The following is a 27,778-nucleotide window of genomic DNA, read 5'->3' on the forward strand; positions in this document are numbered from 1 at the left end:
ATATTTTTTTTTCAGCATTCGTATATAAGGACATATTGCATTCAATACTTTTATCTGTGTTTTTTTATTTTTTTAACATTCTTTCTGTTCTACAAAATTCATCTCCTATTTGTACAGTTACTCGGTAAGAATTTAAATATTTCTCTGTGATTTGAATATACAAATGTTTCTTCTCTTTGCATAACACATAACATTCTAAAAGTATTTGTTATTAGTCAAAACAATACTGTAGAATCAATATAAGTAAATCAATATAAGTCTAAAAATGTGCTTCGTTGACATGCTTAATTTCGTTGAAGCATTGTGGACATATTTTGATAGTCTGACTCGCATGCGCACAACAGAAATTGCAGAGGACCAAATGTCCGCATGGAAGAAAAATGGTATCTAGTTCTCTTTCTTGGCATAATTTGCAGAGTTTTTTCGTCTCTAAAAAAGATGAAATATTATTGATTACTTCATATATATATATATATATATATATATATATATATATATATATATATATATATATATATATATATATATATATATATATATATATATATATATATATATATATATATATATATATATATATATATATTTTAATGTATTGAAGAACAAGTAGTTTTGTTGAAAACGGAATTAGAATAAGTTTTAAGCGTAGATTCAAGCCTGCCTCATTCTGTATATATGTGCCTGTCCCAAGTCAGGAGCCTGTAATTCAGTGTTTGTCAATTGTTTATGTGTTAGATATTTGTTTTTTGTTCATTTATTGTACATATATGAAACCGTTAGTTTTCTCGTTTGAATTGTTTTATATTGTCATTTTGCGGACTTGTATAGCTGACTATGCGGTATGGGCTTCGTTCAGGCCGTACGGTGACCTATAGTTGTTAATTTCTTTGTCATTTTGGTCTCTTGTGGAGAATTGTCTCATTGGCAATCACACCACATCTTCTTTTTTTATATTTATTGTGTTTTTGCTGAAAACTTCTTTACTGTTTTGTGATATTTCATTTTCAAGTCTTTCGAAATACTTACTTATCTTTTGCATCATTACAACAACCTTCCTTGTTAATCTTGTGTTATGTCCTGCCTTTTTTTGTTTGTTTGTTAAAATATTTTTCAAATGTAAATTTCAACCAATAAATATCTCTTCATTACAACGGACCAAGGAAACTGTAAGAAATGTGTTTTTGTTCAAATAAAGACAGTAGTATACCGCTGTTCGAAAGTCATAAATCGATTGAGAGAAAACAATTGCGGGAAACAAACTCAAACTGAGGGATACACATCAAATATCAGCGAAACAACAGAAATACTAACGTGCAACAAAACAAATCCCAAACAATCGACAATGCAACACACACACGGACTATAGGATAACAATTGCCATTTTCCTGACTTCGTACAGGACATTTTAAGAAAAATGGTGGGTTGAACCTGGTTTTGTGGCTAGCCAAATCTCCCCCTTTTAGGGCAATGGTAACATTACATGACATGACAGGACTACAATACAAATAAATGGAAGAACATTTAGGAGAGAGAAATACACAAATTACCAATACAATTAAACATAACGACATGCTAATAGTTACTGAAGGTACCAGGTTTATAATATAATACGCCAGACGCGTTTTTCGTCTTCATAAGACTCAACAGTGACGCTCATGTCAAAGAAGTAAATAAAGCCAAACAAAGATGTAGAGCATTGATGACCAAACATTCCAAAACGTTGTGCCAAATATGGCTCAAGTTATCTGCCTGGATTAAATTCTACATGTTAGTATTTATAATAATTCATACTTTTAGTGCGGTTTACTGAAGGCAGATTTTTAAAATTTAATCTCCCCACCGAACACACACCAATATAATAAATCATTGGAAAGAGGAAACCTTGTACTGTAACAGTATGCCTGTCGTCAGGACTTGATATGGTCACATTTTTTTCAAATTGAGGTCAAAGGTCATCTGTACAAATCTGAGAAAATTTTGAAGGGTTTCAATTTTGACATTTTTTTCTATTTCTAAACTCGAAATTAATACAAACGATACTATTTTGGTTTAGTAATGTTTGTTTTATACATAAAGCTGAATCATTAAGATTTTTTTTATCAAAACAATTCCTAAAACTACGTTTTATAAACAAAACTTCAAAAATCCAGTTTTCCTACCTCAAAATATTAAAAGCACCATAACCTTATAAATAATTCAATTTCAAGTAAAAATCCAGTGTCATGAAGGACAATACTTTAAAATAAATTTTTAAACTTTCATATTGGGTGAGTTAGAAAACCAAAGCAATAGAACACTACGGTCGAATATGACCTCAATTTGAATTTGCGGATGCGTTTTTTTTTTTTTTTTTTAATAGACTATTCGTTGCTTTTGTTTTTCACAATTGCTGCTTCAAAAGTAGTATCTGTTGTTGTTTATTTTACTCTAGTTAATGTCTGTTACATAATCGGTTTCGTACTTATACCCCTCTTTGTTTTCTCCATATAACGTACCACAAACTTCAAAAGTATTCCATAAAAAAAAAAAAGAAAATGTGATATGATTGCCGATGAGACTACTCTCCAAAAAAGAGACCAAGTGGCACATATATTAACAATTATAGGTCCCGTACGGGCTTCAACAATGAGTATACTCCATACTGCATAGTCTTCAATTCCCGATATGAAAAATGTAATACAAACGAAAAATCTAACAGCCTGATTAATGTACAAAATAAATAAGAAAAAAAAACAAATATAGTATATAGAAACAAACGACAACCACCGCATCACAGTTATTTGACTTGAGACAGACACATACATAATGTGGTGGGGTTTAACTTTTTTAAAGGGGCGCGAACCCTCCCCTAACCTGATGCAGTGTGTACCAGTGCAACAAGCTATTATATAAAATCAAGCGTTAATTATCTTTTTCATCTTCATTTTCATCAACCGTCACAAGACATGTTTTAATATTTCTACACATTTCACTCATAGACGGAGATCTGTACATGAAAACTTCTGCTCAAAGCAATTACGTTCTTTTGAGCACATAGATTTTCCGTTACATGTACAGACGAGGTATCTTAGGAAGTCCGAAGACATTTGTCCCTCGAAAAAAAACCGCCTTCAAAATCCTATCAATCCATTCAAGATTTAACGGAGATCTAATAGGAAATCTAATACTAGTAGGTGGTTCAGGAAGGTGTCATGACATTCATATGCAGAGATGCTGGGGAAACCTTATACGGGACGTACACACCATCTTGAATTCGCTCAATTTTATGGTTGATAACACTTGTTAGATAGCGTCGCACTTAACTTTACGAGGCACAAAATCCATTGGCATTCAATGTTTCAACAAGGTGTATTGAACCAAACTCATGGTACATTTGTAAAGCCAATCCTAAACATAACCGATTGACTTTACAATTCCCAAGCATTCAACAAATTCTCTTGTGCTTTTTCCTAGAACAAACTTGGCTGTATGCAGTATCATCGATTAACCATAAAATGAACTGCAATAAATATGAAGGCATTGACCGAATTGAAGAAGGAAGAGACAATTCATCTGAAGTTTGGTATTTTTCTATAGAGTTTGTAGAGTTTCAATGTCTTTTCTAAGTACACTCGCAGCGAAATGCAATATCTGTCCGTTATTTGTGTCTATTACTGTTGACATTGAGATTTTGAGGTCAGTTTTCAATTGGCTTGCAGCTGATATGACATCGCCAATAATTATGTTGCTACTGGATATTATGTTATAATTGCCTTAAATTTGTTGACGTTGTATGATAAATGAATTCTATAGAAGTCAATGACTGTAGACTGCATTTTACAAGTAGAATATTTTAAATTAGAATCAGTAGGAAGAAAAGATATATATTTATCAGTGGCGGATTAAGAGGGGGTCCGGGGGTTGGAACCTCCCTTTTCCCGGTCGATCAATGCATTTTTAATGGGGACATATTCATATGGTTGGAACCACCCCCTTTTTATTCTGAGTTGGGAACCTCCCCCTTTTTTTAAATTGGCTGGATCCACCCCTGATTTTTCAAGTAACGTTGTCATGAAGAATAGTTTTTTTCACCATTTAATCGTTGTCAATATCCTACTTTTTTTTTAGTAAAAGCAGTATCGTGATTTAAGATTTCAGCTTCCAATAGTTTGGATTTTTGTGGGTTTTTTCGTTGTCAGCAAATATTTTGTAATGCAACCAGAATGACAGAGTGCATGAAGTTTAAAAGTTGGATGATCGAGAAACTATTTCAACTTTAACTTTATCTACCACAGATAAAACATTCTCAGCTTGCGTAGTTTTCGATATTTCTAAAATGTTTTGTTGCAACAAAATATACAAGCGCTCGGACTCCACTTGAACTACTGCAAACACCTGAAACTGAGGGACAACAGTCCGATAATTGTCTGTCGTCATTAAAAGAGGGACGAAACATACCAGAGGGACAATCCAACTCATAAATCGAAAACAAACTGACAACGCCATGGCTAAAAATGAAAAAAAGACAAACAAAGTATCAGATAAGAAGCTTCCTCGCTCTTAAAAGGGGGATACTTCTGTTTACTTGTGTTATTTTTGTAGCACGAATGATCGTAAACTGCATGCAGTTCTTCAAATTCGCATGAAACACCTTCAAGTTGATGTTCACCTCATCCAATCTTTTATTCATTGCAGATACAAAAATCGACTTCCCTAGACTGGTTAATTAGCTCAATCTGTCAGTCCATGTTTTGGCATAATAAGCACTGCATAAAATTAACCGACTTTTGTCTTTTCTTTGTACTTGATGGAGCAAGTTCCAACGGATCTGACGAATCGTACATGTCGCGGAATATTTACTGAAACTACCCGTCAATAATTATTTTGATTTTTACAATACGACTTTTCTGACAAAGTATATTTAAGTTTCTTATAACAAAAAAGTTAACCGTAGAATATAAACATAAACAAACAAAGTATATGCCATATGTTAGTGAACTTTAATGACAATATTTGTAAATAATAACAAAAAATGTAGAAATGCCACGTATCAGTTGAGAGCAAATTATTATACAAAATATCAAGAAGGGAAGTGATTAAGTTCCGTGTTGAAGATTTTTATTATTTTCTTTTTCAGTGATTTCTTAGGGCTTTTTTCTTATTTAGGTTCCGAAATTTTTATCAGTAACTGGTTTTATGAAATACTATATGCTTAAAATATTATGGGATAATTTGTATTACTACTTTGAAGAAGAAATAAAGTTTGTGTCAGAATTTCCATTTAAAATTACCTCACTTTTAAACAGCCAAAAGTTAGCAAATTTATAGATTAGAAGAAAATAAAATGCTGAATAGAATATTTGACAGATGAAAATAGCTTTAGAAAAAAATATTTCAATTAAAAGTAAGCAAACCTACAAAAATTTTCATTTTGAAAAAAAGAGGGTGAAACTCTCCAATATACTACTAGTCATTAAAACGACTTTTTAGAAAAATGTGACCACACGAAATGCTGACGACAGGGCAAAAATTAAAGAAGATATATTTGTCTTTAAGTTAAGACCATTTTTAGCCGTGTATTATTTGGGGAGATTAAACTCGCAATCCAGACGACTTTTTACACTTCTGTCACCGCAATATTTTGCAAACAGTAAATTAAAAAGAAATAAATCGATGCATAAAAATGACAGACATATACTACTTAATAAATAATGTGTTAGGGTTTATATGAAGTCAAAATTCTTAATTCGTATAGAATTCAGATCAAAACAAGCTTAGTAAGTTTGACTTTGTTCCTTATCAGAAGTTAAATACGCTTGTCCTTGTTTTTACGTTAAGTTATCCTATCTCTACACAATTCAAATTCCGTTATGTTTGCACAGCCAGCCTCCCTTTGCTTTGATATTGCATGTGAAACAAAACAGGAGAAACTGACACTACCGTATTTTAATTATAGGTTGTAAATAAGGATAATGCAATTTTCCAATAGAACGCCTTTTACAGCTATCATTGTACCACTTTTACTATGACGTTTGTCAGAATTTTTTTTATCTTAGAATGGTAAGCTCATGTTCACCACTATCCAAAGGTCAAAACTAGGGCTGTGCGACATATTCTAAGCATTTTATGCCCGAATTTCTAAGATGTTAAAAAACTTATACTAAAATTCTGTATTACTCCTCCCTTCACTTTGGTTCTAAAGCATATTTCAAGTTTAGCGCTGTTCATACTGGCAACATAGATATCATTTGTAAACAAAATAAAATATCTACGAATTTTATGGATCTCCACAAAAAACCGTGGTTTGTGAAACAGCTATATTATAGATCATTATACAAAGTGCAACCTATGGGCAACCCAGGTAGTACAACACAAATTCCTTATAGAATTCTAAAAAGATTGAATAACATATTTACAGGCTTAATGTACGAACTTAATGTGAATATTCTCATATTGATAACTCTTAATCTTAATTGCTCTTCAATCTAAATACGTAAAAAACATGTTACAATTAACAGGTGTATGGCCTTTTGTTACACGGTTAACTGTCTTGGTTGTTTACAAAGCATAGATTTTTTACCTTACCCTTTTTTGTTGTATTGGAAGTTTTATCCAAGTCATGCTCTTGTTTGATTACTACTGTTTTGATTCTATCAAAGTGTCCACCAAAGTAGCCGTTCTCCTGATTGTCTTTGGTCCTGTTTATATCAGGTACAGTAATTCCTTGGACTAATTCATCCCAATTGACGTCCTGATCTAATCTGTGTCTTCCTGTTTGTTTCACCCTGCATGTGTTAGGAAATTTTGTTTGTTCGTTCATGAAATTCCAGACTTCAGAGTTTTCTGGTTTTGCAAATATTACAGGAGTTGAATCAGTTGCATCTTCATTTTCTCTTTTCCTTGTTTCTTTACCTATAACTTTGTCAGGGTTTTCGTGATATTTTCCAGGGAACTTTGGGGAAAAACAAAAAAACAGATCGTGAAGCTAATAATTTTTTATTTGCGTATATTGTAGGGTTATCAGGACAACTATTTTGTAATAATGAACCATTCTTTGTATTAAACCGCCTTTCTGAGACGAACCAATACTTTAAAAAAACATATGCAAAGAAGCTCTGGTATTATTGCAAATGAGACAGCTATTAACATGATTAATAAGAGACCAAATGACAAAGAAATCAACAGGCATGGGTCATCGTACGGTTTTCAACATTGAGCAGGTCCACATGAAGACATGCTACTCTAACCATTCAAATTATCCCAATTTAAAGTATTTTCTTTTACTCCTAAATAAAACTGACGCAAAATACCTGAACGTATAAGATGTCTGCATGTTGATTTATTCATACAGATTGTGTCCGTGTATCGATGAATAAAATAAGGAAATGTTTTGTGATATCGAAAACCCTGGTGTAATCATTTATCAGTAATACATGTATGTGTTTCGTTTGCATCAAATACGTTGTTAAATACACGATTTAATCACACAAGATGAAAATATAAATACCATAAGATGATGAAAAGAGAATATCACAATCTTTAATTGAATAATGAACAATCAGAAATAAAAACTTATCTCTTTAACAAAGATTTTGGTTATACATGTTATAGTTATCAACATTCAGCACAGAGCAGTGTTAGTTGTTAGTATTAGCTTTATTTAAAGTCAGTTCGGCAGGATAATTCTCTTTAGTGTACATACTGACTCGTCATTATTGAGAGCCAATTTATCATCCGACTATATAAAAGTGTGAAAGGACTCTATTCAAATAGAAAAATCAAAAGCTCAAACACATCAAACGTATGGACAACAACTGTAATATTCCTGACTTAGAACAGGCATTTTATTAAGAAGAAAATGATTAATTAAACCTGGTTTTATAGCTAGCTAAACCTCTCACGTGTATAACGTCGTATACAATTCCATGATATTGACAATGATATGTGTGAACAAAACAAACAATAAGTATGTCAAAATGTCAAAAATAGGAGTACAGCAGTCATCTTTGTGTTTAAATCTTAATTACGTTTTAAAAAAACCGCCAGGAAACACAACTAGAGGCTCTAAAGAGCCTGTGTCGCTCACCTTGGTCTATGTGAATATTAAACAATGGACACAGATAGATTCATGACAAAATTGTGTTTTGGTGATGGTGATGTGTTTGTAGATCTTACTTTACTAAACATTCTTGCTGCTCACAATTATCTCTATCTATAACAGTACTTTCTGTGGAAAATGTTATTGAAAATCTTCAAATTTTAAGAAAATTGTTAAAAATTGACTATGAAGGGGAATAACTCCTTAGGGGGTCAATTGACTATTTTGGTCATACTGACTTATTTTTAGTTCTTACTTTGCTGTACATTATTGCTGTTTACAGTTTATCTCTATCTAAAATAATATTCAAGATAATAACAAAAAAACAGCAAAATTTCCTCAAAATTACCAATTCAGGGGCAGCAACCTAACAACCGATTATCCGATTCCTCTGAAAATTCCAGGGCAGATAGATCGTGACCTGATCAACAATTTTACTTCCTGTCAGATTTGCTCTTAATGCTTTGGTTTTTGAGTTATAAGCCAAAAACTGCATTTTACCCCCCATGTTCTATTTTTAGCCATGGCGGCCATCTTGGTTTGTTGGCCGCGTTACCGGACACATTTTTTAAAACTAGATACCCCAATGATGATTATGGCTAAGTTTGGTTAAATTTGGCCCAGTAGTTTCAGAGGAGATGATTTTTCTAAAAGATTACTAAGATTTACGAAAAATGGTTAAAAATTGACTATAAAGGGCAATAACTCCTAAAGTGGTCAACTGACCATTTTGATCATGTTGACTTACTTGTAGATCTTACTTTGCTGAACATTATTGCTGTTTACAGTTTATCTCTATCTATAATAATATTCAAGATAATAACCAAAAACAGCAAAATTTCCTTAAAATTACCATTTCAGGGGCAGCAACTCAACAACTGATTATCCCATTTAATCTGAAAATTACAAGGCAGATAGATCGTGACCTGATCAAGAATTTTACATCCTGTCAGATTTGCTCTAAATGCTTTCGTTTTTGAGTTATAAGCCAAAAACTGCATTTTACCCCTATGTTCCTTTTTTTAGCCATGGCGGCCACCTTCTGGGTGGTAAGCCGGGTCACCGGACACTTTTTTTTAAACTAGATACCCCAATGATGATTATGGCCAAGTTTGGTTAAATTTGGCCCAGTAGTTTCAGAGGAGAAGATTTTTCTAAAAGATTACTAAGATTTACGAAAAATGGTTAAAAATTTACTATAAAGGGCAATAACTCCTAAAGTGGTCAACTGACCATTTTGGTCATGTTTGACTTATTTGTAGATCTTACTTTGCTGAACATAATTGCCGTTTACAGTTTATCTCTATCTATAATTATATTCAAGATAATAACCAAAAACAGCAAAATTTCCTTAAAATTACCATTTCAGGGGCAGCAACCCAACAACAGAATGTCCGATTCATCTGAAAATTTCAGGACAAATAGATGATGACCTGATGAACAATTTTACTCCTGTCAGATTTGCTCTAAATGCTTTGGTTTTTGAGTTATAAGCCAAAAACTGCATTTTACCCCTATGTTCTATTTTTAGCCATGGCGGCCATCTTGGTTAGTTGGGCGGGGCACTGGACACATTTCTTAAACTAGATACCCCAATGATGATTATGGCCAAGTTTGGTTAAATTTGGCCCAGTAGTTTCAGAGGAGAAGATTTTTCTAAAAGATTACTAAGATTTACGAAAAATGGTTAAAAATTGACTATAAAGGGCAATTTAAACTCCTAAAGTGGTCAACTGACCATTTTGGTCATGTTGACTTATTTGTAGATCTTACTTTGCTGAACATTATTGCTGTTTACAGTTTATCTCTATCTATAATTATATTCAAGATAATAACCAAAAACAGCAAAATTTCCTTAAAATTACCATTTCAGGGGCAGCAACCCAACAACAGAATGTCCGATTCATCTGAAAATTTCAGGGCAGATAGATCTTGACCTGATGAACAATTTTACCGCCTGTCAGATTTTCTCTAAATGCTTTGGTTTTTGAGTTATAAGCCAAAAACTGCATTTGACCCCTATGTTTTATTTTTAGCCATGGCGGCCATCTTGGTTGGTTGGGCGGGGCACCGGACACATTTTTTAAATTAGATACCCCAATGATGAATATGGCTAAGTTTGGTAAAATTTGACCCAGTGGTTTCAGAGGAGAAGATTTTTCTAAAAGATTACTAAGATTTACGAAAAATGGTTAAAATTGACTATAAAGGGCAATAACTCCTAAAGTGGTCAACTGACCATTTTGGTCATGTTAACTTATTTGAAGATCTTACTTTGCTGAACATTATTGCTGTTTACAGTTTATCTCTATCTATAATAATATTCAAGATAATAACCAAAAACAGTAAAATTTCCTTAAAATTACCATTTCAGGGGCAGCAACCCAACAACGAAATGTCCGATTCATCTGAAAATTTCAGGGCAGATAGATCTTGACCTGATGAACAATATTACCCCCCATGTCAGATTTGCTTTAAATGCTTTGGTTTTTGAGTTATAAGCCAAAAACTGCATTTTACCCCTATGTTCTATTTTTAGCCATGGCGGCCATCTTGGTTGGTTGGGCGGGGCACCGGACACATTTTTTAAACTAGATACCCCAGTGATGATTGTGGCCAAGTTTGGTTAAATTTCGCCCAGTAGTTTCAGAGGAGAAGATTTTTGTAAAAGTTAACGCAGGACGACGACGACGACGGACGACGACGGACGACGGACGCCGGACGCCAAGTGATGAGAAAAAGCTCACTTGGCCTTTCGGCCAGGTGAGCTAAAAAGTAGACAAAGTACATTGGCCAAAATGAAAGACAAGAATACAAAAACTTAACATATCACAATAACAAAATTTCGGGATGTATAAGTCATGTCAGATGAATATTTCAATATGAATCGTAAAAGTTATATTCACAAACACAAACCAATACAATTACACGTTATTGAAATGATTGACATTTTTTAAATGAGGGAGATACATTTTATTTTTCTGGAGCTTAAATGCATCGCAGTTTATTTCAAATACAACGTCGTATTGTTACTATTTACACCGTTCATTAAAAATGTTTTGTCGTTAATGGTCGTAAAAACAATAACAATCAAAACCAAGGAGTAAACAAAGACTCGTAAAACCAAAAGACATTTACATCAACAGTTATAAATAATAATTAAGAAACAACACGAAATCCACTAAAAACCGGGAGTGAAATCAGGTGCTCCCGAAGGGTAGGCATTTCCTGCACCCTATACGGCACCCGTCGTGTCATTTCTTTGTTCAGTCCGGTATACGGCACCCGTCGTGTTATTTCTTTGTTCAGTCCGGTAATGATAGAAGGTTATTATGACTGACGAAGAATATCAGATATGATTTCTGACACACTTTTGTCATAATGGCCAATCAGCTCATGATGGCGACCGTAAAATTTCTTGAGTGATGACCTTACTTTGATTGATCCATAGTCCTGTCTTAGCAACTTTTTAGAAAGCAGAATTCCTCGTTCTACAAAAGGATTTGTCGTGTTTATTGGTTTATGAGTTCTTTGCTGGAATTATATAACATTTTGAGGACCAATACTACAAACAACATTAAATTCTCATAATTAGAAAAATACATGTATTCGTTACATTTACGTGATGTTCATTTAACATTGCGTGCAGAAAAGAAATTAAGGTGGTCTATTGTCTAGGCATCGACATTTGAATGTCAAAACAGGATGCATACTTGGCCAAAGTACGTGTGGTCTTTCGAATGTACCTTTGTATTCACAGTCAATATATTGCCCAACGAACTCATAAATTGCCTGACTTACCATAGAATCCCAAAAATATTCAGTCACAAAACCTCCAGCTACAAAACCTCCAGCTTCATCTTCCCGATCAAGAAAGCATATGTGCCATGTTGGCTGGTCTGATTGTGTTCTTACTTTGCTATGTCCCATTTTTTTGCGATCATTCCATTTACTGTCAGTGGAACATTTAGTAAAAGAATGTCCTCCAAAAATTTTGTATTTTGTTGCGTCCATTTTGAATTTTTTATCCTGAGGAATCTTACTAATATCTTGCGGGAGTACCTTCATTTTGTTCATTTTCACGGCTGTTTTATCTTTGATGTCATTAATTTTTGTCGTACGACTTTGCTTACCATATAGAATGAAATTCAAAACAGTGTGGCTGTGGCCATTGATTGACACATTAAATTCATCCATTAACTGGGACAATTTACGTGAACGTTTGTCTGTAACGATCACTGTTCACGACGTACCTACGATAGACATTTAAAATGTGGGGTCACCAAAGGTTTCTTAACGCCTTTAATTATAAAATAATTCGAAAAATTAATCAGGAACCTTTATGTTTTGATTTATATAATTGATATATTAAATCAAAACATCGTGTTATTTCTGATTAATTTTTCGAATTACATTATTAAGGTGTTGAGAACCTTTGGTGACCCCATAGTTTAAGTGTCTTTAAAAAGTACATAGTGAGCAGTGGTCGTTACATACAAACGTTCACCTAAATTGTCCCAGTCAATGGTTGAATTTAATGTGTCAATCAATTGCCACAGCCACACTGTTTTGAATTTCATTCTAAATCTTGATTAAGACTGTAACATACTTTTAAGTATCCCTCGTCGTCTGTTTTGACACGTTCAAGAAAATCTGATCGTCTACTGTCTGAGTCCCTAATTCTATACATTGAATTAGTTCTTTCAACTTTAGGACTCTTTGGCCATTGTTAAGAATCTGAATTAGTTTTGCAAACTGAAGCGCCATATATCTACTAAGACCTGTTAAAACTTCAACTCGGACGTCACTTTCTGTTTCGAAAATAAATATTATATCAATTCAGTTTGTAATTTCAAAACTCTCAATATTTAAATGCACCAGTGCAGCGGAAGAAAACATGATACCTTTCAAGCGAAACAGAAGTAATGTCTCTCTTTACCTAGATCTATTTTCCTTTCGAAACGTAACTGATTCTAATAAACGAGTATTGCCATTAAAATGACATTTCTTTGTGCTGAATGATATTAATTCTACTGGAAATCCTCGATGATATAATCCAGATTTTCTTGAACGTGTCAAAACAGACGACGAGGGATACTTAAAAGATAAAAGATAAATTGACAAACGTTAACATTTTTTATCAATGAAAAAAATAATGAAAAAACCCATTTGTTTTATATCTTTGAAGCAAATGGACCAAGTTTTGAATGATATCTGGATGTACTTGACGTACTTGTACATGACTAGTTAATATGCATGTCTGTTAAAATATGTTGATATAAACACATTCAAATTAAAGCAATATAAAAATCGATTATTGCTTTAGTGCATTATGACAAAAAAATATCCGTTTTCTCCTTATTCTTGTTCATGGTCGGTTACGTTTTGTAAATATAGCTCATTTACAACCACGCATCTTTTTTGGGAAGTTACATGTACATACAATTCATAGATATTTGGGTTTTTTCTACTAATTTCCAGGTATGATATCCAAGCTTCATATCATAGAGACACAACTTGGGAGTGTGTTAAATCATTTAAATTTTGTGTTCGTAAATGCAAAATATAAAGGCGCCAGTAGTGCAAATCCCTTAACGAAGAGACTATTATTTAACAAAAATTTCGGAACATCTGAAGTCAATTCTAATTAACCACAAAAATAAATAAAGTATACCGCTGTTTGAAAGTCATAATCGATTAAGAGAAAACAAATCAAGGTTACAAACTAAATAACACTTTACAAATTTGTTTTGTCTGAACAGCTTTTTGTATTCTACTTTGTATTTCTTAAACCATCTGTTGTATACAAAAAACAAGTCTAGCATACATTCTTATAAACTGGTTTCGGGGTCGAAACGGTGCTTAAAAGTGTGGCTTAAAAACACTAGTTCAGTAAAAAAAACATTTGAACTTGTGTCCTAATATCACAATAAAAAATATAGTGTATATAAATTTGAAAAATAATTATATAGGAAAGAATAAAAATAGAAAAAATATGTTAAGTAATTTTTTTTTGGCTTTTCGAATCATATATTATTTGTTTTTTAAAAGTATTCATTATTAAACTTTTATTTTACATTGTCCGAAAAAAAATCTTTTTATAGTAATGAACATAAAGATAATGAATTACCATCTATTAATACAAGTTTGTAATCAGCCATTAAAAAGTGAAACGAACAAAACAATTTAAGTCAGTAAGACAGTATGGCATAAAACATTTGCAAAATTTGAAACTAGTAACAATGAGAAAAAGTTATGACTAGTGCATTGTTGGTAGTCAATGCAGGAACTTTATCATCTCTTTTTTCTGTTGACCAATATCAAGAGAACTTGAAAATTGATTGGTTTATTGGTCTCGGCAACAACTATAAAACAGAAGATGTGGTATGATTGTCAATGAGACACCTCTCCACAAGAGAGGCTATAACAAAATGTCCTAGTTTATATACCTTTGAATTAATTAATAATACTAAATAAAGGTACATGTTCATAAATCGATTTAGGTAAAGAATTCTGGGTTACAAACTAAAACCGAGGGAAACACATCAACTGTAAGAGGGAAACAACGAAACAACAATAACACTGAAGTGTAACAGAAAACAAACGACAATGCAACATACATGAAAACGAACTACTTGATAACAACAGCCATATTCCTGACTTGGTACAGGACATTCGAAGAAAAAAATAGTGGGTGGAATCTGGTTTTGTGGCTCACCAAAACTTCCATTTTATGACAACGTTATTTATACCGCTAAATGACAACATTACTCGACAGGAATACAAATAAATGCAAGAACAATCAGGATTGAAAAATAAATAAAAAAATAATATAAAAGTACATTTCGACATATTAACAAGGAATACCTAAAATTAATTTAGAACAGTACAACACACAGCATACTGGGATTTCGAATTTTGTGTCACACGAATAAATCAACGTCAAAAAAGTGACGTCACAGGTAGTATTCTTAAAACTAGATATAAATAAATATAAGTTGGTAACTATGATAAATAAATGTCATAATGTAAAATAAACAATGGGAATGGGGAATGTGTCAAAAAGGCAACAAACTGAAGGCCATCAATGGGTCCTCAACAGATTAAGAAAGACCAGCACCAAGAGGTGTTCTCCAAAAATGTGTACTAGTTCAGTGATGATGGAAGTCATACGTAAAGTTTGATTTATTTCCTGTGCACCAAAACGATTCAGATCTTTAGAATTAGTAAAATGAATGAATGCTATATGTGTACTACATCTGCACAACCGTTACAAGCATACACTATGCGTTAATCTTATTATATATTTCAAAATAAATCTTTACAAAGGGTTGACTGAATGTAGACTTCAGTAATCAGCTTATAAAATGTGTGCTAAAGAAGAGGATTTAAAAATGTGTGTCACTTCTGAATTAAATAAAGAGATTATAATAATGGCTAATGAAGAGAAAGAGTGCACGTTAAATTATGTGACGAGTTCATAAGTGGTTTGTTTAGAGGAAAAAAATCTGTCCCTTTCTGCCATACATTTTTTCAACCAACTGTTAAAATTTGTTTCGTGTTAAATCATTAAAAGAACTTACCTATTGCACTTATTATTATTTAATATCGCCAAATTTGCACTAAATATTGGCTACTGAACGTTAAACAACCAATATCCAATAAATCAAAATCATTTCATCTCTGTTTATATAATACACAGATAGATATAGGAAGATGTGGTGTGAGTGCCAATGAGACAACTCTCCATACAAATAACAATTTAAAAAGTAAACCATTATAGGTTAAAGTACGGCCTTCAACACGGAGCCTTGGCTCACACCGAACAACAAGCTATAAAGGGCCCCAAAATTACTAGTGTAAAACCATTCAAACGGGAAAACCAACGGTCTAATCTATATAAATAAAACGAGAAACGAGAAACACGTATATATTACATAAACAAACGACAACTACTGTACATCAGATTGTTTTATAATTCAATTTTGTTGGTTATAAAATCACCGTTTTGTGCTTCCTTTTTACTTATTTCTTTGCTTTATAGTGATTAAGATTATAACACAATGTTGATTGATATACCCACATTTTTGACATTTTTACCTTTTGTATACAAACAGAAAATGTGGCATTATTGCCAATGAGATAACTCTCCACAAGAGACCAATGATGTCTGTTTGTTTTGTTCACACATCCTTGTCAATAAAATGAAATTGATGCGACTGTCATACAAGTGAGAGGTTTAACTAGCTATGTAACCGGGTTTAGTCCACCATTTTCTACATAAGGAAATGCATGTACCAAGTCAGGAATATAACAGTTGTTATCCATTCGTTTGATGTGTTTGAGCCTTTGATTTTGTCATATGATAAGGGACTTTTCCGTTTTGAATTTTCCTTTGAATGAGATCAGTATCTTTGTGATTTTCCATTTTTCCATTATAAAAACACTGTCGTCACGACATACAAACATTCCTTCTTGGTATTTAAGGAATACACGTATTTGTACGTAATCATACTATATTATATAAGTTGTGTAAATACCGTAGAAGAAAATATTATACTTGTCAATGATAAAATTTTATAAAGTGTTTGAAATATTTGGAACGTAACAATGTTATGCAATGTTATAATTGCGAAAACACATGTACTATATCAGTATTACCTTATTTTCCTCGGTGTATTCTACAAAAAATAAACAATATATGAAAACAAGGTCCTTCCTTAATAACATGGAGGCTTTGTGTGATATGTTATATCCTCCTTACACAAATTACCGTGTCGACAGTTCTAATTGATATTCGGATATTAATTCTATAACTAAAGTTCTAATATTTCAAAAACAATTAAAGATATAACTGGTAAGTAAAAAAAACATAACTTATAATTACCAACGTTTTTTCTCATTTTTTTTTCATTAAAACTGTTGATTCACTGATCGTTTCGAGTTTACATGTACCTCTTTTCTGTTATAATTGAACATTGAATGACATGTAAAATAAATTTCACAGCACCAGATCCTCACACCGACCAAACATTACCCTACGGTGATGTGGGAGGCCAACTTGTATAAGATGTTTTAAAAGGATGGAAGAAATTCAAATAATAATCTGATTCTTCGTTTATATTGAGAGAGACGTTTTAAACATTTTCTATGATCCGATTCCGATTTCTTTATTCTCATGGTTTTTGTTAACGCAATTTTGTATATCTTTTATTTCGCACAGATTTATACTATAACAACGTACTTTTCTTAAGCAAACGTTGTTTAGTATCCATATATTTTTGTTCCTTTTCTTAAACATATATCATACTCTTATACACTCATCAAATGAATCAAGTTTATAATCTAAACCGCATGCGGGCGTGTTCCGTCTACACAAAACACATCAGCTGTATATGTATCAAATTTCAAAATGTCTTGTTTCAATGCTCCTGTTTTGATACAAATCTTGTTAATGTGTCTTTGATAAAATATCTCAAACGTTTATATAACATAATGCCACTAACCTTCATTCGAATAGTCATTTTCTTTGTCGCTTAACGTGTTGTTCAACTGCGGAGTTGTCTTCAACATTGGGAAATTGGAATCATCTATAGTAGAAAAACAAAATATTAGTAATGAATCATGCTAATAAATAGAAATGTTTTACAATTTTAATAAGACAAAAAGTATGTATACGTCTCATGCATTCAGATTAAGTTATTATTTATACATTAGTCAACATTGATATGTGTTAGTTTGATCACTTTGTAAGAATAATAACACAGCATTAAGCCTCGGTCACACCTTACCGGATAGCTCGAACGGACACCTAACGGATAACTTTTTTCAATCCGTTCATGTCCGTTAGACGTCCGTTCTTATCCGTTAGACGTCCGTCCATGTCCGTTGCCTGTCCGTTAAGCGTACGTTTTATCCGTCGACGTCCGTTCTGTCCGGTGGAAAATTTTGACCATGTTCAAAACTTTGAACGGACGTCCAACGGATAAAATGTCCGTTGAACGTCCGTTAGGCGTCCGTTTCGTTTCCGTTTTGTATCCGTTACGTGTCCGTTATACATATGTTGAAGGTCTGGAAGATAAATTCACCATCGGACTTCTACCGGACGTTTACCGGATAAAACGGATGTTGAACGGATGAGAAACGGACTTCTACCGGACGTATAACGGATAAAACGGATGATGAACGGATCTGAAACGGATAAATGCCAATTGAGAATTTAGAAATGCCAATTATTGGTATGTCAGATTTCTGAAGGTTCATGAATTCTTATTATTCATAATCAATCTTAGAGTAAAGGCACGCCTTCACAATCAAGCAGTTCTTATTCAAGCCAGACACTGCCCTTTGGCGGAATATTTGAAGAACAAACCAAAACCAGTTACACAGAATCATTTTTAATATTTATTCGATTTACATGTATTATTATTGTCGCCTTTGATTTTTCCGTATATCTTGTTCATCCGTTTTATCCGGTAGGCTTCCGTTAGGTGTCCGTTTTATGCGGTACTCGTCCGTTGGATGTACGTTCGACATCCGTTCTGTCCGGTACGTGTCCGTTTCTCGTACGTTGCATATCCGGTGTGTGTCCGTTATGCATCTGTTAAACGTCCGTTTTATTCGGTCAGTACATCAACGGACTCCCAACGGATAACAATTTTGTCAACGGACAACTTTTATTTTCATCCGTTAGGCGTCCGTTCGTGCTATCCGGTAAGGTGTGACCGAGGCTTAAGTAAATAAATTGTGAACCAAAAAGTCATTATAGGATTAAACACATTTTTTCTAGAGGTTATTGATGTGTAAACCGGGGCGATTTACTCACAAACTGACTAAAAGTCCGAAGGACTTTTATGTCAAGTTTGTGAGTAAGAGACTCAATTAAAATGAAGTTTTTTGAGGTAGGTGCTATTTCATTTTAGATTATGTTGCATTTGTCGGACATTTACTCACAAACTGACGTAAAGTCCGAAGGACTTTTATGTCAAGTTTGTGAGTAAGAGACCCGGTTTACACATCAATAACCTCTAGAAAAAATGTGTTTAATCCTTATAATTCTTCAGCCAAACATACGCGATTATTAATTTACATTATTTGTTTGATGGCTGCTATATTTACCATCAAAAGCACAATGGCATGTTGTAACTAAGGAGTACGCCGCCATCTTATATTTCTAAAAACAATAAATGTCCGACAAATGCAACAGAATCTAAAATGAAATAGCACCTACCTCAAAAAACTTCATTTTAATTGAATAGTATCCGAATTTGAAGCGAACACGTAACAAAATAGTCTTTCCCTTGAACATTTTCATTCGTATGACGTCGTGTTTTGCCATGACGTAAATTCGCCAAAACCTTCATGAAATTTTGCGGAATTTTATTTAAATTTTATTTTTATATATTTTCGAAGCTTTTGTGCATTCATTTTATTTCTTTTTTTGTTATATATACATTAGAATAGAAACAACTGTTATGCAATTGTTGTATAATCTCAATTTGCTGAAAATCCCAGTATCCCTGCAAGAATGTGTATCGCGCATGAATAGATTACGAAAGTAGTTTCGGAAACATGGTTTATCAAAGTGTAAACCAAGAGTAAAATAATTGACCAATCCATTTCAAGTATTTATAGATATGCAAATGATATAAGAATTATTGTGATATGAATCGAGTATATCTTGAAATACTGAAAATAGATAGCAAAGTATATATTTTTTCCAATCTATTCATACCTACTTGATGAGCATGATTTTTTGGCAAACTGTATATCTGACTTAATGCTGAAATTTGTGTTTTCAGGATTTTTTCTTCTATCTGTAAAAAGAGGAGAAAACACAAATAATTTTAACACATCACATATTTGTTAAAATACACACAAAAAACAAAAACCTTAACACAGCACCGACTTTATTTTTGTTTACAAAACAGATGTTTGCGTAGAATCAAGACTCAACATGATTATCAGACAGTGGAGCACACCACCACACCAATCCAAAAATTACGACGTTTTCGATATAGAAAAGACTTTGAACAATTACTGATGAACGGTCTAGACTCGGAGCATGATAAAACTACGTCTTAAACATTTTAAAAACAGTTAAACATTATCACCAACTATCGACTGAATATTTAGAACATGTGTTGCATAACTAAAAAAACACAATATATCTAAAGCCTGCACAGTGCGGCAACCAACTGGATGACCACCAATTTGAAAGAGCAAATAAAACAACGGCTTATAAATGTGATTATATATTGTAACCAAAGCAATCAAATCTTAAACATCATTCTTAATATAACTTGTTCCATGAATTCTCATTAAATAATTTAATTGAATTCAACATTATAAAAAAAAAATTAAATCAGATGTTCATCGGGAAAAGGAAACAATCAACATATTTGATCCAAATGGTAAACTTAAATAAACAAAAGAACAAATCTATTATCTCTAGTCATACCTTTTTTAGTTAAACAGGACTGGTTTTCTAACTTAAGATCTGAACTGTGATTTAAAATTCTGTTCTCTGTATTCTCTGTATTCTCACGGTTTTCTGTTCCTGCTAAGAAAAAAAAAAGCATACCTTATATATTTGAAAAACAATTCAAAATATACTAAATGCATACTTGAACAGCGAAATTTGCATCATGCATACGAGAATTGAATACCCACCTAAGAATAGTATTAGTTTTTATAAGTATTTTTTTTAACATGTAGATAATAAAGGCTATTGCCTTTGAGTCTATTATTTTTTTATTATTATTATTATTATTCTGTAACATTTTATGTATTGGCATGGTCGGTATAGGGTGTCAGACCACCAATTCAAAATCCTGATCTTTTCAACCAAAATTTTGGAATTTTCATAGCTTTATAATCATTTAACCTTTAGTTGAACTTTAAGGAAACCTGGCATGTCGTGAGTTTTAAATGTATCACTTTTCTAAATGCCAATTTTTTAACCAATGTTTAACGGAGAATTACCGTTAAGGAGCCAAACCTTTCTTAAAATGACCACCTGTTTTCGCTGTGGAGCGCATTAATTCTTTTATGCAAACTTACAAAGAAGTAAATTTAGACTCAAGCTAATCTAAATATATACCCTTTTCACCAAACGTTAATTTTATGCAAATTTGATTGGTAGTTTAAGTAAACAATGACATCAAAAACACGTTTTTATTTTACGTACGTTCTATATCTTGTGTGCTGGTGAACTGTTTGAGAGTACAGTTAGATGGTATCGTAACCTCCATGCTCGATTGTCGCTCACTACCTGAAATGAAATAAAATTTTTGAATTTGTTTGTAAAATAATTTGCTGTTTCTTAACGAAAAATATTTCTTATAACTTGTTTAGAAGATACTTTCGCGATAAATAAATCAGGCCGTGGTCAATTTCGTCAATATTTGTTCTGTATGTTTCATGTTGGTGACCTGTAAACCCATCGTAAGGTGTTGTTTCTACTAATTGTTTAAAGTCAAAGGTTGATCTATAGTTGTTTTAATCAAAGCCTTTTTTCTCTGGTGTATAGTTGTTTTTCTTGGAAATCATTCAACAATTCCAGATTTTCATGTTGACGCCATTCTTTAAACCGATTATATTAATGAAGAGTTGAATAACAAATAACTTTTTAAAAAGGGTACGTTTTGCCTTCAGCTCATTCAACATTCAATTTTATATTTCAATTCGTGTTTAGATAAATCTAAATTTAATGATCATACATGTTTTATGTAAGTAATCATTTTGTTATTTATTATATATTTGTTTATTCGTTTGAGTTAAATATGATCACATCTTATTTTCCTATTCGGCATTTACACAAATGGTAAAAAATGACAACTTTTAGATCATGCGGACAACTAACGTATTTATATGATATATAACGTAAGATACTAAATCCCTACCGGGATGGATTGTATTTGATATTGATATGGTGAAGACATAATCTTTCAATCAGTTTAATTGAGGTCTGGAGATGGCAGTTTAGTAACTGCTAGTAGTCCTTTGTTAATTTATATATCATTGTCATTTTGTTTAGCTTCTTATGTTACCTGACATCGGACTCGGACTTCTTTAGAGCTGAATTTTACTGTGCGTATTGTTGTGTGTTTTTCTATATTGGCTAAAGGTATAGGGGAGGGATGAGATATCAAAAACATGTTAAACCTTGCCGCATTTTTGCGTCTGTCCAAAGTCTGAAGCATCTAGCCTTTGTTACTTTTGCATGAATTTTTATTTTAGTTTCTTGTGGATATTTCGAAGTTTAGTATGACGTCAATTATCATTGAAGTAGTAGACATTTTGTTTAGGGGCTAGTTTAAGCATTCCTCCGGGTGTGGGAGTTTCTCGCTGCGTTGAAGATCCATTGGTGGCATTCGGTTGTTGACTGCTTTTTTGGTCGGGTTGTTGTCTCTTTAACACATTCCTCATTTCCATTCTCAATTCTATCATATTCGTTTTTTGTTTAACTCTATTTTAGGAATGGGTTTAATTCCCCATAGTTTGGCATAGTTGTATCATAATGCTACCCAGTCTATCCGTTATTTCTTTCTTCTGTACGTCTATTAAACATTTCCTTCTTATTTTACTGCAGAACTGTTGAATATACACGGCATGTATTATTAGTTACGCAACTTAATATAGATGAACTATGACGTGCGATTTGTATATAAATCTGTCAGACGTATGATACTCGATAACAAAGCACGAACACTCGTGTATTATAATTTCTCGCTATCTGATCTCATATTAAAGTTTTAAACGTTTGTAATAGAACCGTTGTAATAGGAAGACAAAGGATATAGAGTATCCATCCATAATACAAAATTAACGATTCTTTCTGTTGTTCCGTTGTTTCCCTCTTATAGTTGTCTTATAATTGATGTGTTTCTCTCGGTTTTAATTTGTAATCCGGATTTGTGTTCTCTCAATCGATTTAAGACTTTTGAACAATGGTATACTACTGTTGCCTTCATTTATGTATTTCTATTCGAAATAACAATGAGAGAAACAACAATTAACGTTCAGTCAGCTGCATATATTGACAAACATATAGACGTTGACAATGAAGGTCTGTTAAAAACATAACTTTAAATTAATTTTATTTCTATTTGGCAACGTCCCAAAAGCATCAGCATATAGAGTTTATAAGTTCAGTTGGTACGATATTTCAGCGCTTACATTCCCTATTATGGTTTTCTTTATAAATGGTTGCTGATTATTGAGAAGCTATGAAATCCGGCCAGTGTTCCAAGTTGGTCTTTTATTAGAAAAAACATCTGAAACATTTGAGTTGTTTGCCTGTTATTGAATATCTATTCCACAAATGCGATCGGATATGTTTAACTTCTCAACAAATTTGACGTATCTACATGTTTGTACCTATATGAGCAACATAACGGGTATATAGCCGAACCAATCTGCCCTTTCGGTGCACCATAGAAAACACCGGTTAATCGGTGACGATTGTTGCCTTGTTCTTGTCGTTTTGTGTTCGAATTATGAAATTAATACTTCAATGTCATTCACCGCCTCTCTCTAACATTTGTGTTTTGTGATAGCTGTACAATTTTTGTTGGTTATATTTAGGAAGCTTTACTGTTTTTATGTGAAGGAATTTGTTTTATTGTTATTAAAGCAATATTGAGGTAGAGTACTGAAATATGTTCGAAACAGTTCATCCTAAATTGGAAACATATATACTTGACGTTTGTTTGAAGATTTATAAACACACATAACAAATTTGATCATACCTTATGGTATACACACTATATAGCTACGTACTGAGATAAAGATACTATTGCATTTGTTGTAAGCTTTTTATGTGTGTCTTCGCCGCGGTTGACAATGTTTTCTGGGGGTACCAATGTGCACTATCACCCTCTCAGCTATGTGTAACTTATAAAATGTTTTTCCAATACATAAATCGTTTGCTCTTGTCAGATTTGGCTCAATAAAAAAAGTTTTTGGTGTACAATGCACTTAAGTTACTCATTGATTTAGAACATTTTTTTTATTTGAGAAATACTGACGAATATTGTGTTTAAATATAACGACTGATGTGCATATGTATTGTTACAAAAACTTTTGTAGTAACAATCAATATTCTTAAGATTACCTTTATTGACAGAAATACGTAAGATTTCACCTCCTTCTTGTATTACTTTTACATCAGGAGGCATACAGATTATGTTTGGCTGGGTAAAACATGCAATTATCTTTTGAAATAAAGACTTTGGAACAGATGGTTCTGAAAAAGAAAGATTCTTTTTTAAATGTATACAGTGCTGGTCACATGTCATCCATGTTGACCTAAAATCAACCTTTATTGTTATGATATGATTTTTTTTAGTGTTTCTACATTGATAATATTTTCTAGAAAGTATTACAAACAATGTAACTTTTGTGTTAGTTCATGGTAAAGTCAGACTAAGCGCTCTCAAAAATAAAAAAAAAGTATCACAATTATGATTTCTACTTCTCTTATTAATACAGTAATGCACATCAAATAGTCAGTCTTCAGTGAAAATTAAAACATACATAACTTATTGGTCGAGGGGTTTTCTATCTTAATAATGATTGAAACGCTATATCTTTATTGAATATCCGTTTCACGGATGATGGTGGATATGTTCCTAATGTAGTAACTGCAATTTCGCCTCCTTTTCACAAATGTTATCTATCGATTTATATTTGTTACCGGGTTTGTACTAGTATGAGTAACGGGTGACACACGTAAAGCAGGATCTGTATACCCTTTCGGTGCACCGGAGATCAACCCCTCTTTTGGTGGGGTTCTTGTAGCTTAGATTTTTCGTTTTTATGTTGTGTTTTGTATACTATTATTTATGAAAAAGAAGAGGTGATATGCTTGCAAATGAGACAACTCTCCACACGAGACCAAATGACACAGAAATTTACACATATAGGTCACCGTACGGCCTTCAACAATGAGCAAAGCCCATACCGCATAGTCAGCTATAAAGGCCCCGAAACGAAAATGTAAAACAATTCAAACGAGAAAACTAACGGCCTTATTCATGTACAAAAAATGAACGAAAAACAAATATGTAACACATAAACAAACGACAACCACTAAATTACAGGCTCCTGACTTCGGACAGGCACATTCATACAGAATATGGCTAGGGTGAACATGTCAGCGGGATCCTAACCCTCCCCTAACCTGGGACAGTGGTGTAACAGTACATGTACAACATAAGCATGATCTATACTAATCTTGTCTGTTTGTCCTTTTTTTTATATAGCCATGGCTTTGTCAGTTGTTTTCGATTTATGAGTTTGAATGTCCCTTTGTATCTTTCGCCTCTTTTTTTTGCATAAAATGACACAGATGCAAGGTTAATATATTAACAACTTGCTGCCTTAAACACGGGCATAACATCAAACAAAACTGGCGTAATCTGTTCGAATATCTTATTATCGCAAATGAATGTATTAATAATCAGACAAACATAAGTTATTGAAAACCTTAACAAACATTAAAACTATAAATACAAAACAAAAATAATATGACCGAAAGGCAAAAAAAAGAGATCATATGAAAGAAATAACATAAATGATAAATTCAAATTTGTGTAAAAATAAAATTTTAAAGACTTACGCATGTTACGCTGGGCAACAGAATTTGAACTTAAACCATGTATTTCATTTCCACCAGCCATTTTAAAGTCCTCTACTGGAAAGAAACAACAAACAAAAAGTATTATTCATTTGTGCAATTCAAATTGTGTTCGACAAACAAAAGAAAATGATACAACGCCCGACCCCCCTTGAAGATCGTATTTTGATCCAGGCAGCTAAATCTCAAATAGTTTTTTTGCACAGTTTGATTTTTGATTTTTGGTTTGTCTAGTTTGCTTTGTATTTGGTTTGATTTCTCAAAATTAATGAGCTTGTAACAGCACTTGAAAGAAAATTCAATAATGAATTTGAAAAGCACTAATTATTTTACAGTCTAATAAAGATTTGACATATTTATCAGGCTATCTATGCCTTGCATCTGAAAACTTTTTTGTTACGGATAACTCCAAAAATAATAATCAGAAGCCACTGCAGTTTATCGCTCAGCTTGTCTCAGTCTCGTAAATTCATTTTTAAACATACATTGTATATAAAGGTAAAACACTGAGGTATTCGCGTGAACTACAAACGTTATGGGATTGTATGTGTCCTCGTGGTTCTCATTTGTACTTGTCTTAGATATAAGATGTAGTATTAATTCCAATCAGACGAGTCTCCGTCCAAGTCACAATTTGTCAAAAGTAAACTGAAAAGGTTTCATGGTTTAATCATACGTTTTTTGATTGAGTTAAGTCTGCCAATTGATATTTTATCGTATGTTTTTCTTTGTTGTGATGTTATGCTACTGTTTCAGAAAAAGGGAGAAGGTTTGGATCCATTAAAACGTTTAATCCCGCTGCAAATGTTTGCACCTGTCCTAAGTCAGGAATCTGATGTACAGTAGTTGTCGTTTGTTTATGTAATATATACGTGTTTCTCGTTTCTCGTTTTGTTTATATAGATTAGACCGTTGGTTTTCCCGTTTGAATGGTTTTACAAGTAGTTAGTAATTTTGGGGCCCTTTATAGCTTGTTGTTCGGTGTGAGCCAAGGCTCCGTGTTGAAGGCCGTACTTTAACCTATAATGGTTTACTTTTTAAATTGTTATTTGTATGGAGAGTTGTCTCATTGGCACTCACACCACATCTTCCTATATCTATAGTACGGCTTTTAAAACGAAGCTTTTTCAAATTGGACGAAGAAGGCATTAATTGGGTAACAAATGTAATTTGTTTGATGTAATGTGTTGTTTTGACTATTTCAAATCACTTATTATTTTGTCGACTAAAATAGCTTTTCAATATATCATCTGCCTGCAACGTATTCTGCATTGCATGTTCTCTAAATGGTAATTATTGTACTGTAATTATTCATTTTGACCTAGGTTTGACATGGTTAAAAAAAAAACTATCATTATATAACTTTATTAAAGCACAAATTACACCCATAAGAAGGCCAATAGCATGACAATTACATGTAATAACAATAAAATAATGATTATACATGTACATGTTATACACAGTCATAAATTAGGTGTTTGCAATAATACATTACGATTATTCCAGTTTTTGTCTATAAAGTTCAATAAATCATTTTGATATATCACGTGACTATGTGATGAGATTTATATATAAATACAGATAACATTACAAATGTAGTCTGGTTTCTTTTTCCTTAATTGTTTTACAAAGAAAGATCGATATATACCCCGGTCCTTTTTCCAGTTTGTGCTATGTCATCTCAAACTATTAAAATAATTCATATCTTTTGTCAGTTTTAAAAATATGATAAACATTTTAGAAATTTGTTCGTGTTTTTCTGAGCTTATTAATAAACATATTGAACTTAACAATGAGATCAAAACTATATAATCTTAAGTCATAAAAAACATCCGTCTGTTTTTTGTATTTGTTTTTTTGTTTCTCTGTGTAAAATTTTAATATATATATGGTGGATTTTAATTGTCAAAATCCGTTTTCAAATTTGATAAAAACTAATCTTCATTTTAATATTTTGTAATTTGAACAAAAGTACTTACAATGTCAGACCTTTATATCCTCCAAACAGCTAAAAGATTCGTAATAAACATACACATAATAATGAAAGAGTTTAATTTCCG

At 32.5% G+C, this 27,778-nt stretch overlaps 1 protein-coding gene across 2 annotated transcripts; it reads right to left on the bottom strand.

The window, feature by feature from the left end:
- On the bottom strand, window positions 1–27,778 carry LOC143049080 (uncharacterized). Of its 2 annotated transcripts, none has more exons than XM_076222862.1 (10): window positions 27,698–27,778; window positions 25,701–25,775; window positions 24,195–24,326; window positions 21,267–21,350; window positions 20,538–20,636; window positions 19,816–19,893; window positions 17,584–17,667; window positions 16,739–16,758; window positions 6,565–6,931; window positions 1–429 (listed from the first exon to the last, which is right to left on the bottom strand). In XM_076222862.1, exons 2-10 carry the CDS (start codon window positions 25,759–25,761, stop codon window positions 260–262), a joined length of 1,095 nt encoding a protein of 364 aa, XP_076078977.1. In that variant the 5' UTR covers window positions 25,762–25,775; window positions 27,698–27,778; the 3' UTR covers window positions 1–259. The 2 variants fall into 2 exon arrangements, with proteins under 2 accessions (XP_076078977.1, XP_076078976.1); XM_076222861.1 differs by having other exon boundaries at window positions 20,538–20,639.

The sequence above is a fragment of the Mytilus galloprovincialis genome, chromosome 10 (assembly GCF_965363235.1).
Source record: "Mytilus galloprovincialis chromosome 10, xbMytGall1.hap1.1, whole genome shotgun sequence".
Classification (NCBI taxonomy): domain Eukaryota; kingdom Metazoa; phylum Mollusca; class Bivalvia; order Mytilida; family Mytilidae; genus Mytilus; species Mytilus galloprovincialis.

Bases quoted from the DNA above. Each gene is read 5' to 3' on its own strand.
- LOC143049080 (XM_076222861.1), bottom strand. From the start codon at position 25,761: ATGGCTGGTGGAAATGAAATACATGGTTTAAGTTCAAATTCTGTTGCC. The intron at 16,759-17,583 runs GTTAGTGGCATT...TATTTTTTGTAG, and splicing joins AAATGACTATTCGAATGAAG to AATACACCGAGGAAAATAAG. The intron at 6,932-16,738 runs GTAATACTGATA...TTTTCCCCAAAG, and splicing joins AATACACCGAGGAAAATAAG to TTCCCTGGAAAATATCACGA.